Below are 14,533 nucleotides of genomic sequence, written 5' to 3' on the forward strand. Positions count from 1 at the left end.
TCTCATCCATACCAGCAGACTTACCTATCTTGACATATTTCTATGTCTGCAATACATCATTCCACATCAAGTCTCTGCTCAAACTCTCTCTCTCTCCGTATCTTCTCTTCCATCCCCTCTTCTATGATCAACCTGCCTTTGTCCCTTTTGCTGGCTGTCCTGCATTGTTCAACAGATTTTCAAAATATTTCTTCCACATTTCTCTTATCTCTTCATCCTTGGTTATTAAGTTCTCATTCCCATCCATCAAGCATTTGCTCTGCTTACCATCTCTTCTCCTATTCCTCACCATAACATACAGTGTCTTTTTATTACCGTTGATATCCTGTCGTAGAGTTTCACTTCATTCTTCCAACCATAGTCTTCTCTCCTTGTTAACTATCCTCTTAGCCTCTCTCTTCACGGTTTAGTTAAATTAAGTTAGTACTTGAGCAAAACAAGAAATATCCTTGAAAGTGGGCTGATATACATGTTAGAGCTAAAAGCAAGTCTTATTAATATATTTTCATGTATATTCTTATATAAAGGGCAAACTGTGAAAAATTACAAAAGGGATGTTATCTTCTAATCTATGTATATTTCATAGGAATTTCAGATGTTATAAAATGCACAAAAAAAAAAAAAAAAGAAAAGGGAACTGTATTGGTAATTACAAAATTGGAATTCTTCATTGAGAAAGAATTTTCAAACAGGTTTGGACAAACACAAAAAAGAAAATAAACAGAAAGTGAATAGGGAGGGAGTGGGGGGGAGTTTGAAATGACTTTTTATGATATCTACACCATGAGGATTCTGAATTTTAATTCAGAAGAATTCAAAAGAGTTCGGTAAAATAATATAGGAATCAGGAAAATAAGCCAAATAATAGGAGAAAATATCACCATTTTTTTCCTCTCCTCAAGGATCTTCAAAAATTACAATGACATCTATTTTTATTATAACTGTTCCCACTTCATTATGTGTGAAACTCATATGCCAACAAGATCATTCCATTATATAATTTATATTTAGGTAATTCTATATGCAAAAACAAATAATATTTTTTCATGTGAAAGTTCATTTTTATTTATATGCATAAAAGGTAACATAACTTCAAACTGAAATAACATTAAAGCAAATATAAAATATAAAAATCTACCTGTTCCTCCAAGAAGTCTTGGCCGTGACCATGCTAGTTTTGCCATGTCTTCATTAAAGACTGCTTGTACTCCTATTACAGGATTTAGAGGAACTAAAAAAAAAAGTTAAACTATGATAAAAATAAAAAAAAGGCAATAACTGCTTAAAATTAGCATTCTGTTGTGACATCTAAGATACTTTTTATATTACTTTTTTTTCTATATTATTTATGAATTTAAATATAATAAATTGATTTCTGAAGAAAGAAGTTCATATTCTTGAAGTAAAACAATATGATTTCAGAATAAAATAAGAAATCTCACAATCCTCCAGGGTTACTTAAATGCTTTGCATTATTCCTTTTCATTAAGGCCTTGTAATTTCTGATGAGATGGAGCCTTAGCAGAGAAAATTCAGCTTTAAATATTTTTTATTTCATCTTGATTTGATTTGCATTTAGTTTTTGTCAGTTTATATAATTTTTTCACTTAATGAATGTTTCTTAGTAACCAGCAAGGGAGAAAAAAACATCTCAACAGGCTTGTAACATAATTTGTTACTAACACTTACTATTAAAAAATTACCCTGGGGATGTTTTTGGAACACATATACATACATACACTGATGAGCCAAAACATTATGACCAGCGAGTCACTATTCAAATTGAAGCAACTGCAGGTGAACTAGGCATGTGCATGGGTCACGACATGGTATAAAAAACACCTGATACTGAGCTCTGTTAATCAGTGTTACTCTTGTTCTTCAGATGGGAAAGGCAGCAGACTTAAGCGAGTTTTAAGACCAAATTGTAATGGCCAGACGACTGGTCAGAGCATATTCGAAATGGCACAGCTCGTTGGGTGCTCATGGTAAGCCGTGGTTAGTACCTATCAAAAGTGGTCCGAGTCAGGAAAACCCATGAACCACCAGCGAGGTGTTGGACGACCACGGCTCATCAATGCTTTAGGTGAGCGAAGGCTCTCCCGGATGGTTCGTGGCAATGGAAGGATGACTGTGGCGCAACTAGCCAGTAAACGGAATGCTGGTGATCGGAGTAATGTGTCACAACACACATACAGTACATTGAACCCTGCTGAAAATGGGGCTGTGTAGCCACAGGCCGTTCCAAGTGCCCATGCTAACCACGGTTCACCAGCGACAGTGCCTACAATGGGTACGCATGCATCGCAACTGGACCTTGAGTGATTGGAAGAAGGTCGTCTGGTCCGATGAATCACATTTCCTGTTGCACCATATGGACCGGGTCCGTGTGCATCATTTACCTGGGGAAGTGATGGCGCCTGGATGCACCATGGGATGAAAACAAGCCCGTGGCGGCGATGCCATGCTTTGGGGGATGTTCTGCTGGGATACCCTGGGTCCAGTCATCCATGTGCCAGGCACTCTGACATCCTGGGAGCACCTGGTATACGAGTGTGACCAATATGAGGACCTCAGATGTCAACTATACACCAAGATTCACTTGCTTCTTCGAAACCAGGAGGACATCGTTCTACAAGAGGAAGAGACCTACAAAGCATTCACACTTTTTGCGCAAAATCTGTTCACAAGACAACGGACCCTACCCTCCCCTTGAGTGGAGGTATTCCAAAAGTTCATAAATCACGAGACAAAAGCCATCCCTCAATGGCCCAGAGTAATGGAAACAACTAAGACTCTGACTCAATTTTCAAAGACACCGTAGAAGACCAGAACCCCATCTTGCCCAGTTGGGCACCTGGACTAAAGGACATCCAAGGCTGTCATATAACTCCACATACACTGTTTCTCTCTTGAACAGTGCTTTTTTTCCCTTCCCGTGGGGAGAGGGGGCTTTGCCCCCACTCCTTCCCTTCCCCAAATATCTTCTCTCTGGTGGAGCACGGGCCTGCTCCACTGCAATCGCGGGGCCATCCTCTCTATCGGCCCCATACTTCCTTTTCTTCCCTCCAGTCTTCACACCCCCTTTTACTGTTGACTTTCACAGCATTTTCAGCCCTACGCGTCCAAATTTAACTACATCAAAATTTCCTGCCCGACCCATTTAGGCATATAGAAAATATTATTTCAGCGTATAGCCCCTCGCAAGCATCTAAATTATTCTAACAAATGCTAATAACTAACCTCGAACAGCACTTTTTTTTTTTTAAAGGTTCTAGCCACTGAAATCCCAGGAAAGTAGGTGGCAGGACCTGCCAGAGTACTATATAGGTAACACCCGGCCGGCCTCCCCGTGGCGAGGTATGGTAACGTCGGGTCCCATTAGGGGCCCAGCGGCTAACAGACCGGATGAACAAGGGCACAACATGCTAAATACCACATGACCCATATACTTTTAAATCCCTGGCTTGTCCGATACAGTGTACATATGCGGAGATGGGAGAAATCCCAGGAGCCGTTAGACCCAAATATACCTATACCTATATACCTAAACATCATTGCCAACCAGGTACACCCTTTCATGGCAATGGTCTTCCCGTCTGGCGGTGCCATCTTTCAGCCAATTAATGCACCATGCCACACCGCCCAGATTGTTCGAGACTGGTTTGCAGAACAAGAGGAAGACTTCCAGGTATTGCCCTGGCCCCCAAATTTCCCAGACATCAATCCCATCGAGCATCTGTGGGTTGTGTTGGAAGAGCAACTCCGATCTGCGGCATCTCAACCACGGACCTTACAGGAGTTAAAGGATCTGGTGGTTACATGTTGGTACCAGATACCACAAGACACATTTAGAAATCTTGTAACATCCATGCCTCGCCGGGTACGAGCTGTTTTGACTGCACGTGGAGGACCAACATCATATTATGTAGGTGGTCATAATGTTTTTGGCTCATCGGTGTATACATATATATATATTTGCACTTTCCATTTCCACATGCATTGGAGTGTTCATTTCAGATTTCATCCTTCTACCATTAACAGTTTTCCAATGAAGTTATGCATTTTAATCATAACCACCCTTTATGTACATTATGCCCTCACTTTAAGGACTTCAATTTAAGGGACTTAGAAAATAGACAACATCTACTGAAAACCAGGCTTTTCATCCAAATGGGACTCAGTGATGGAACTCTCTATGTCTGAAAGTGTTTATCATTAGTTAAAATATTTTCATTACCAGAGATCCTGGATTTTCCTTAGCATTTCATTCTATCAACCTGTTAATTAAATAGCTTAGACATCAGTAGAATGCTATCTCCAGTAAGGGTAGTAGTCAAGAGCACTTCAGACTCTGAATAAATTGTCTATCAGAGTTGCCACTATGCAACACAGCAAAATTTCAAGCTCTTCTACTCCACTCCACTCAATTGTTAAATTCAATAAAATACAGAATTACAATATTTAATGGTTTTATTTTTTTTTTCTTTCTTAGTATAGCACTTCAATTTAGCAACTTTAACTACTATACATATTTCTTTCAATTTTAACAGGCAATTGGCATAATAATAATAATAATAATAATAATATGGACAGGCCTTATCCCCATGTAATCCAATAAAGCAGGTTTTGCTTTATTGGATTACATGGAGATAAGGTTTTGCTTTATTGGATTACATTGGGATAAAATTGAAGTGTAATATAAACATGATAAAAAATGTTACATGATTATTTTCTCCAAGCATTGAAATATAAAAAGGCAGACTGTTGGGTGGCTAAAATTATGAATTTTCAATAATTACATCTATAATAGTTTCTCCTTATTAAAACAAGGTTTTAACAATGGGGTGAAAAGTTCATGTGTAGGTTGCTAACCTTTACCAGCACTATTTTAAAATGAAACTAGACCAAAGTATTATGAATATTATTATGTTTAGGCTTATTGATGATCTATTAACTTTTAAAAACCAAAATGTATGATTTATACTCACTTGACTTGATTATTGAATACATTAATACTAACAGGAATCAGGAGATCTCTAATCTTGATTGGTTTGGTTTTACTTGATATATGTACATTTAAATCCAATAATAACAATAATAATATTATTATTATTTCTCCCTGATGGGGGGGTTCCACCCTGTGATGGGTACTGTACCAAATGCACTGGGTGATTGTTATGTCTCGTGTTACTGTTGGTCGAGGGACTCTCTGACCCTCCCACAAGTGTTCAGGATTGTGAATTTCTGGAGTTCCTTGTAGGTGTTATCTAGGAGACCTATTGCTGCTAGTCTATTACGTAGGATCTTTGGCACCATATTGGTGGTTGACACAATGATCACGATGGATGTTACATGTTGCATATACCAACATCTCTTTGATCTCCTCTCTTAGGTCTGTGTACTTCCATGATCTTTTCCTCATGGATTTTCTGGAGGTTGCCAATGTTGAGCACTGCTATATCATTCAAATAAGTAGCTTTTTCCTTCTTGTCGATAAGGGTTATGTCTGGTCTGTTGTGGGATTATCTTGTCCATTATTATGGCATGTACCCAGTACATGCTTGTGGGTTGGGGTCTCTAGTACAGCCTAATAACAATAATAATATTATAATTATTGTTATTATTATTGTTATTTATAATTATTGTTTTATTATTATTTTATGGGATTTTTTCCATCCAGTAATAGGTACAGATACCAAATGCATGGGATAGTTGGTTGTATCCAGTTGCTATTATTATTATTACTGGTTGAGGAACTCTCTTACTATCCCACAGGTGTACAGGATTGCAGCTTTCTGGAGTTCCATGTAAGTGTTCTCAGGGAGGCCTATTGCTGCCAGGTTCTTATGAAGGTTGTTTAGCACCATGCCAGTGGTTGACATGGTGATTCAGATGGTCATTACTTGTTTCCATTTGCCACATTTATTTGCCTTCCTGCCTTAAGGCTATGTACTTCCTGATCTTTTCCTTGTAGGTTTTCTGGAGGGTGCCAGTATTAGGCATTGCTATGTCAATCGGGAAGGTAGCCATTTCCTTCTTGTTGATGAGGGTCATTGTCTGGTCTATTATGCAGGATCATCTTGCCTGTTATTATGGCATATTCCCAGTATAGTTTGTGAGTAGGGGTCTCTAGTATGGCCTGAGGTTCATATTTGTAATAAGATACACTTCCTTTGATCAACTAGTATTTTTGTGTTAGCTTCTGATATATTATCCTGGTGACCTGGTCATGTTTGAGAGAGTACCTCATCTGGATGATCATCCTGCAGGAATGTGGTAATTGTCTCTGCAGCCAGGTATCACTGTGGGATTCTTGGAAAGGTATTTCTTGTAGTTTCTATGATTACCTGATCTTGGATGGCAAGAATGAATTCTTCAGTCTCGGGGTAGAGAGTCCTGCTTGTGAGCTGTGCATTGGAAGCTATCTTATCTATGTGTGTTTTAGTGTCTGACATGTGGTGCCTTCTTCACCAATCTCTCTCTGTCTGTGTGAGTGGGGTCTCCTTATTAAGGTTGAGTGTTGTATGCTTTTCTTTGTCTACCTTTCCTATGGCTTGGTAGATTGGTGCTACATTTTCCTAGAAGTAATCCCACAGGTTCTTAATCACGTTCTCTTGTTCAGTGAGGTCAGATAATTCCCTTCCACTTCTTTCCAGACTACGGTCAGTCTCTTGATGGCTGACTTTGGGTGGTGTTGGTGGCTCTTGGTCATCATTATCTTGGTAGAATCTCCTCCAGATTGGTGTTGGTCCAACCTATAATCCCAAAGGCGTATGCTAGTACTGGGACTGCAGAAATGTTTATGGCTGTGACCACGTTCCTGCAATTTAGCTTTGATTTTTGCAGGCTTTTCAATCTCTGATGATATTTCTCAGTCAGGAAGCCCTTGATCTCCTTGTGTTCCAACTGGTCTCTCTCCCTCTGTCATGGCTTCAATCTCTTCACCAGTCTTCAGCTGGTAGTGTCAGCTGACTGGCTGTTCTTGATGAAATCCATGGGTCTTGTATTTGTCTAAGCCAAATTACATCCTGATGTCAGTGCTGAACTATCAGCCTAACATCAGGTTATCCAGAGTTGCTGTTAAAGTTGATTCTCAGTTTTGGCATAGAGTTTGATGTCATCCTTGTACAGGGGAGGGGGGTTCAAAAAATATTTGTATTCATCCAATAGGAGTTGTGTCAGAAAGATGAAATCTGTATAGGAAATGCACACATTTTGGTTTCAATCTGACAGTTAATCTTTTTTTTCTTTGCAGTTCTAGAATTAAGTGAAGTGGCACAAGGGATAAAGTGGAATATAGATCAATGATTCGGTTCCTCTTCTTGCAAGGGAAAATATTCAAAACAATCCACAAAGTAATGGATGCTGTTTATGGAGAGGACTGCCCAGGTTTTTTTTTTTTCCTATGAAAACCCAAACCTATAGTACTTAGTACCATGCATGGATTGGAGGTTGTGAAGACAAAAGAAGATATTTGTTGACATTAGACTTGAACTTCCGTAGACTGTAATTTTCAGGAGCTGTGTATGACAGAAGGTTGTTCCAGAAAACGGAAGTTGAATGAATAAACGAGGAAGATGAAAAGTTGGTTCTGTGAGTTTGAAGTTGGACAGTACATGGATGTTGGCGGAACATGTTCAGACTGTTTTGAAAGAGAGAGTGGGAATTATAGAAGCCAATTCAGAAAAACAGTGCCCATGGAAGTATCTGTAGAAAAGGTATGCAGCAGAAACAGTACATCTATGAGACAGCGTGTGGAGAGACTCTGTTAGAGATGAATCATTAATTAACCTAACTGTCCTCTTCTGAATGGAATCTAGAAGCCCGAGAGAGAGGTTTTGGGGGCACTGCCCCAGATGTGGGAACAGTATTCCATGGTAGGGCGGATTTGCGATTTGTACAGAGTGAAAAGCTGTTTGGAAGAAAAGTAAAATAACCTCAGGGGCTCACATTTGGTGAGTACAGGCTTGGCACACCCAAGGTCCTGAGCTGGATATCATCATTCTTCTCTTTCTCGGTGATTCCTTTCTACTTCTCTCTCTCTCTCTCTTTCTCTCTCTCTCTCTCTCTCTCTCTCTCTCTCTCTCTCTCTCTCTCTCTCTCTCTGTGGGTAACTTGAAAATTTTTTTTTTGGCTGGTGCAGCATAAGCCTCAGGCTTCCTTGCACCATATGGCTAATAATAATAATGCCAAGAGTGAAAGAGAAAATCAAGTTTTTTAGATGCAGAGGAAGCAATATTTGTAATGTGCTTGTGCCAAGAGAGATAAGAAGTCAGGGTAATCCCCAAAAGAGATATATCATCTTGCCTAGAAATTGGAGTGTCAGAGTGTCACCAAAGATAAGCATAGGAGCAGAAGAATCCTTTTTGCAAGATATAAGACAGCATTGAGTTTCAGAAGGATTGAAGTCAACTAAGTTGTCCTTGCACCACAGGAGAATTACCTGGAGATTGGCATTTAAGGAATTGGTAGCAGATATTCGAGAAGTTGAAGCTGACTGAGCACGGCAAGGTTTCTTAAACTGGAAAGTGAAATGCAATGTGCTATCATCAGCAAAACTATGGATAGGATTTCCGGTCAATCGAAGAAGGTCATTAATATACAAGAGGAAAAGAGTGGGGGAAAGAATTGAACCTTGGGGGACACCAGCATTAGTGGAGAAGTTAGAAGACAGAGAGCCATCTACCATCACCCTCAGTTAGCGGTCAGAGAGAAAACTGGATAACCAATTACAAAAAACTACTTCTACACAAACTTCCATCTTATGGAAGTTTGTGTAGAAGACCTTTATGCCAAACACAATCAAAAGCCTTTGAGATGTCAATAGAAACTACTTGTGTTTCACCAAATGTTTCCATTGAATTTGTCCATAAATGGATAACACAAGCCAGAATATCACCAGTGGATTGACACTGACGGAATCCATACTGGCGATCGTTGATCAGATAGAAGGCTTCTAGGTAGTTTATTTGTTGGAGGTTAATCGATTTCTCCATTACTTAAGAAAGAGTAGAATTAATTGCAATTGGGCGATAATTGGGTGGGAGCGATTTGTCACCCTTTTTAGGAACTGGCTGGATATGAGCAGGTTAGTGTTTTTACACATTGGTATAAACAATTCAAATGTGTAAGAACCTGAATGCACGATAAATAAATCCCACACCTAGCAACTGTTCTAACAGAAGAGAGGTTGTAAAAATTGAAGCATTAATCCTGGAAAATTGCTATATTAGCATCAAAGAACTAGCTGCAGAGCTCCAAATTAGTGTAGGGTCTGTGGGAGAACATCATTATTTGCATATGAGTAAAGTGTCTGCTAGATGAGTTCCCAGACTTCTCACACCATACCAGAAGAAGGAAAGATCACAATGTGCATATGAAATGTGTTGATGTGCCAGGAAAAGAGAGAAGTTTTTTTCACAGCTAGTCACCACAAATGAAACTTGGATCCATTACCATGATCCTGAAACTAAACAAATGTCTAAACAATGGGAGCATGCAGAATCACCATCCCCCAAAAAAGCAAAGTGCAATGAGGTGCTGGGAAAGTGATGCCGCCAGTTTTTTGGGATCAACATGGTGTAATAATAACAGATTACCTTCAAAAGGGCTGTACTGTAATGGCAAGTATTATTCGAATCTCCTCACAAAGCTACATATTGTTACAAAAGAAAGTGTCAAAAGGTGTGCACCTGCTCCATGATAATGCCCCTGTGCATTCCTTGTATGCTGCAGTGAGGTGTGCCCACAAATGTGGGTTTAAAATATTTCCATATCCTGCTTATTGCCCTGACCGTGCACCCTCTTTCCTTCTCTTTCCTACCCTGAAGTCCTTTCTTCATGGAAAACACTTTGTTGCTGATAAGGTGGTGATTTCTGCTCTGGAGTCATAATTTGAAGGATAGTCAGAGGACCTCTACAAAATTGGCCTGCAGAAGTATATTGAGAGGAGGCAAAAATGTGTTACTTCATCTGGTGATTACGTTGAAAAAGTGTAATACATAATGTTGGTTTCAACCTTCTATCACAATGGGCACTGATCTTTTACTAATGTTATTAGCAGAATCTACCATAGTTTAGTGATGGGCACACTGTTGTTTTCTGTATTTATTAATGATATTGATGAAGGCTTATAAGGCTTAATGTCCAACTTTGTATGTGATATGAAGGTTGGCACAGTAATTAATCAGAGTAATCAGGGTACTCTACTGCAACAAGATCTAGACAAATTAGGCAGATGGGCTGAGAGGTGGAAATTGAAAATTAATACTGACAAGTGCAAGGCACTTCACATGGGGTGCAATAATTCCAGATTAACATACCAGCTGTGTGAATGAAAAAGGCCTAGGAGTAATTGTGCAGTCAGATATGACATTCTTTGAGAAGTGCAGAGGTTGTCAGGCCAGCTCATGGCGTTTTGTCAATGATATACATCAATTTTTCAAGCAGGGATAGGGAGGTAGTAGTTATCCCTTTGTATAAGGCAATGGTTATGCCACATCATGAATACTGAATACAGGTCTGGAAGCTTCATTTTAGAAAGGAAGTGGATCTATTGGAATGGGTGCAGAGAACAGCAACAATAGTGGTGAGGAGATCAAAAGGATGCTCTTACCGGGAAAGGTTTCGGTTTTGCAAATTGTAGCATCTGGAAACTAACACCTGCGAGGATATCTGATTAATGTATTTAGGCCTTGAATGGATTGAGTAAGCTTAATGCTGATGGAATTCCTCTTGCTCAGTCAGACTACACATATGAAGGGGCATAACTTCAAACTGAAGAATGATGATTGCCTCCCATCTGCAAACTCTCGAGCAAATGGCGCGAGAGTTTGCTGAATTTGCTCTTCTGAGGGAACACTATTAATAGAAACAGGGGAATCGGCATTCATTCCCTCTTTGAAACTCTGATTCTTGGATGGGATGAGTGGTTCTGCCTGGCACACTCCCGAGCCATTTCCAGTTCCAATGTACATATGGAGGATACTGCCCATGCAGTATAGCTCCTGAGCCATTTCTGGTTCTAATGCACATATGGAGGATACTGCCCATGCTGTGGACTGTGATCCTGCAGATATTTAAGGTGTTGCATGATAGGTATTACTGTTGATAAAGGAAGCGGATGGCTTGAAAGCTACAGTGGTGTTTTTATCGCTTTTATTCCATGATTTATATTGCGTTTTATTTTATTGTGAATTTTATATTTTATTTTATTGTATAAACAGTGTGTTTTATTTTATTTTATTACCAGTTTAATTTTAATCCGGTTTCCACTATAGCATTGTTATTTTAATAAAGTATCAGTTTTACGGTTGGTGTAGTATTATTGCAGTTATTATGAATTAGAACATTCCCAACCCCAGAGACCTATTTGAAGAACAGATTTTAGAAATCATGTGCCTAGGAAAGTTCAGCAATACCAAGAAAAAAGCTTATGCTGATAATCAGGTTTGCTATTAGCATACACTTGCTCTTAGAAAACCACAACAGGACAAACTCAATTCATCTCAGAAGTGAATGGGAGGACAGTGTTGGTCTACTGTAATTAAAGCACATCATACAAATGCATATCATAAATGGACATTAATAAATAAATAAAATGCAAGTATCTCTAAATTAAGAATTGTAATTAAAACATCAACTTTATGTTAAAAAATGAAATACACAACAAAGCCATATACTTTCTATGACTGCATAACTTATTATTCTAAATATTAAGTAACTTACCAGGATATGGCTGAGAATCAGTATGAAGAATTGTTATACTTGAAAAGGGACCACCTCCTACTGGATATGCATTATGATAATACTTGTCTTCTTTATGATGGTATTCTTCTCCAAAAACCTCTGAACCATTGGTCCAGTAAAACAAACCATCATGAACAGCTAGACTTTTAACTTGAAAAAATTGAGGTTTTTGAGAATTATGACGTATATCTATACTATCACTGCCGTCTAAAGCAATAGACAAAATGGTATTTTGCTTCACATCAGGAGTTAACAATCTGAAATTTTTATAATCAACTGCAAAAGATAACAGCCAGGGATCCTTAATAATCTGTTGAGCATTCTGTGCTACTAAGCCATAATTTACTTTCTCTAAATCCACTCTGTACAGTCCTCCAGAAGATCCTCCATGTAAAATCCAAAATAAATACCTAAATAAGGAAACAAAACACTTGTACTGACTTATTAAGATCAGATGTAAGTGAAGCAGTGACTTATTACTTTGTTAGGGTCATTTAATATAGTGCAGAATGATGAATATAAAATTCTACAAAGTTGGATGAAATTCCCATGCTATTTTCAACACTATTATAAAAAAAAAAAAAAAATATGTTTGCTATAATGAAATATAGTTAACAGGTTGTCATTGTAATGTCATTCTTATGGAAGGAGTGGAATCACATTTTGTGGTGCAATTTGATTTTACCACTATATAATAATACTGTTGAATCCCAGTTATCTGAAACACTTAGGACCAAGGGATATGATTACCTTACAAATGTAGCTGTGAATAGGAAGGCAATTCTGCTTCCTTTTGTAGTCATCTCCGACTTTAATCCCACCGATATTGGTCGACTAACCCTAATAGAGCCATGTATCTTTTGCCTACACATGCGAGTTCACAAGCTGATTTACACGATATGCAGGTGAAAAAAATAAAAAATAGTGTATAGAGAAGAACCTTCTCCCTCCATCTAAAAGCAGTCCTGACTGAAGAGGACTAAAGAATTCCTCCAGTCACAGAGAGGAACTGTATTTGTGCTGACTAAGCTGCCATGGAGGACACATGCTTATACAAGTTTAATTGGCATCTTTGCTCCTTGACAGAATTCAGTATTAAAAGGTTTTGTATTTTCATCAAACACATAAATTGGCTCTCATTAAATTCATGCAATTAGTATTAGCATAGGCATATGATGCAAGAAAGCAAGCTTATGCAGCATCAGCCAAAAAAAAAAAAAAAAACACTTCCATTTCACCCCTCCATTTGTTCGAAATACTTGTCCAGCTGAGCCTTAAATTTATTTAGGCTATCAACTTCCACAACAAGGGATGGAAGTCTGTTCCACCAACCAACTACCCGCTGGCTAAAGGCAAATTTCTGCACATCTATCCTACATCTGTCTTTCCTCAATCTGAATTTATGCCCTCTCAGGTGATTATTCTGAGCAAGAGGAAGAATCCCATCGGCATTGAGCATGTTCAAACCATTAAAGGCTTTATACACCTCTATCAGATCACCTCGCCGGTGCCTAGTCTCCAGACACTGTAATTTGCAAACCTTAAGCCTTTCTTTGTAAGAGCAACCCTTTGTTCCATTCACTAATCTTGTTGCCCTTCTCTGTACTCGTTCCAGCAACTCTACATCCTTCTTGAAATGAGGCCTCAAGACCTGTATACAGTACTCAAGGTGTGGCCTGACCATTGCCTTATACAAGGGAATAATCACCTCCTTACACCTGCTAGAAAAATTCCTGTATATCATTGACAAGACACCATGAGCTACTCTTGCAGCCAGTCTGCACTGCTCAGAGAACTTCATATCTGCCTGCACAATTACCCCTAGGTCCTTTTCATTCTCTACCACTGAAATTCCCATGCCAGTGAGAATTTCAGTGGTAGAGAATGAACTGAATAGTTCATTCTCTACCACTGAAACTCTTTGGTACTACACTGACAGCTCCCACTGTCAGTGTAGTACCACAGAGTTGATATGTTGCTCTGGGATTGCTGTTTCCCATATGTAGTACTTTACATTTGTCAATGTTGAACTTCATTTCCCACCTCTCAGCCCATCTGCTCAACCTTTGAGTTTTTCTTTTTGAGATTGTCGCAGACATTCTCTCAGATAGGCCAGACAAGCTCTGTTTGCTACCTGAGAGTCTAAAATGTTGATGGAACTGATACTCGGGTGACACTCAAGTCAAGTGGACCCAATTTTGGCAAAGTTCGGGCAGTCTGTGGCAGCTAAATCCTCTACTTGCACCTTCACGATGGTGGGACTGTTAGTAATCCTGGGTATAACCCCCCATGCGCAAACACACTGTGGTTGACCACCCAAGTGTGAACTAAAGTAAGCAAAGGTCGAGGTGTGGCACCCACACCACACAGAGGAATGCTGCCCCTCTGTGTTACCAGGCAATACTAGGTGGTAGATGTCTCTCATCAACCAGTGAAATACCACCAATTTGCTTATTGGAGGCTTGAAGTGTTGGAACCCATGTTTAGTCTCCAGAGCTAAGTTCCGGTCAACTCTTCCCTGTCTCTTCCATCATGCAGTATGACTGATGTCTTTTGAGGTTATGATGAACACCATGGTGATATCCAAACTTCCTTACATTTCGAAGGTACAGCTCTAAAACGATGTTTGCAGGCCTGCTGCTAGTTAGTACACTGGACTGAACCTATTGGTACTCTCTAGGAGGCTCCCGGATCAGCTAGTGTATAATCTTGCTACCTCTATTCTGCCATATAGTGACTGGAGGAAGTCCGAGTAGTGGGTATGCGGAGGGCATTGTCGAGG

The 14,533-nt window shown here is 39.2% G+C and overlaps 1 protein-coding gene across 1 annotated transcript in view; it reads right to left on the minus strand.

Moving 5' to 3' along the window:
* LOC150081563 (proto-oncogene tyrosine-protein kinase ROS-like) overlaps nucleotides 1-14,533 on the minus strand; it is a 356,247-nt gene that overhangs the window by 281,724 nt on the left and 59,990 nt on the right. The window contains exons 8-9 of the mRNA XM_090380246.1: nucleotides 11,731-12,161; nucleotides 1,139-1,231 (exon numbers count right to left, since the gene is read on the minus strand). Of these exons, the coding sequence (XP_090236372.1) occupies nucleotides 1,139-1,231; nucleotides 11,731-12,161 (524 nt within the window). The remainder of the gene's footprint in view (nucleotides 1-1,138; nucleotides 1,232-11,730; nucleotides 12,162-14,533) is intronic.

This window comes from Mastigoproctus giganteus, chromosome 8, assembly GCF_048544385.1.
Source record: "Mastigoproctus giganteus isolate SK-2022 chromosome 8, ASM4854438v1, whole genome shotgun sequence".
NCBI classification, from domain to species: domain Eukaryota; kingdom Metazoa; phylum Arthropoda; class Arachnida; order Uropygi; family Thelyphonidae; genus Mastigoproctus; species Mastigoproctus giganteus.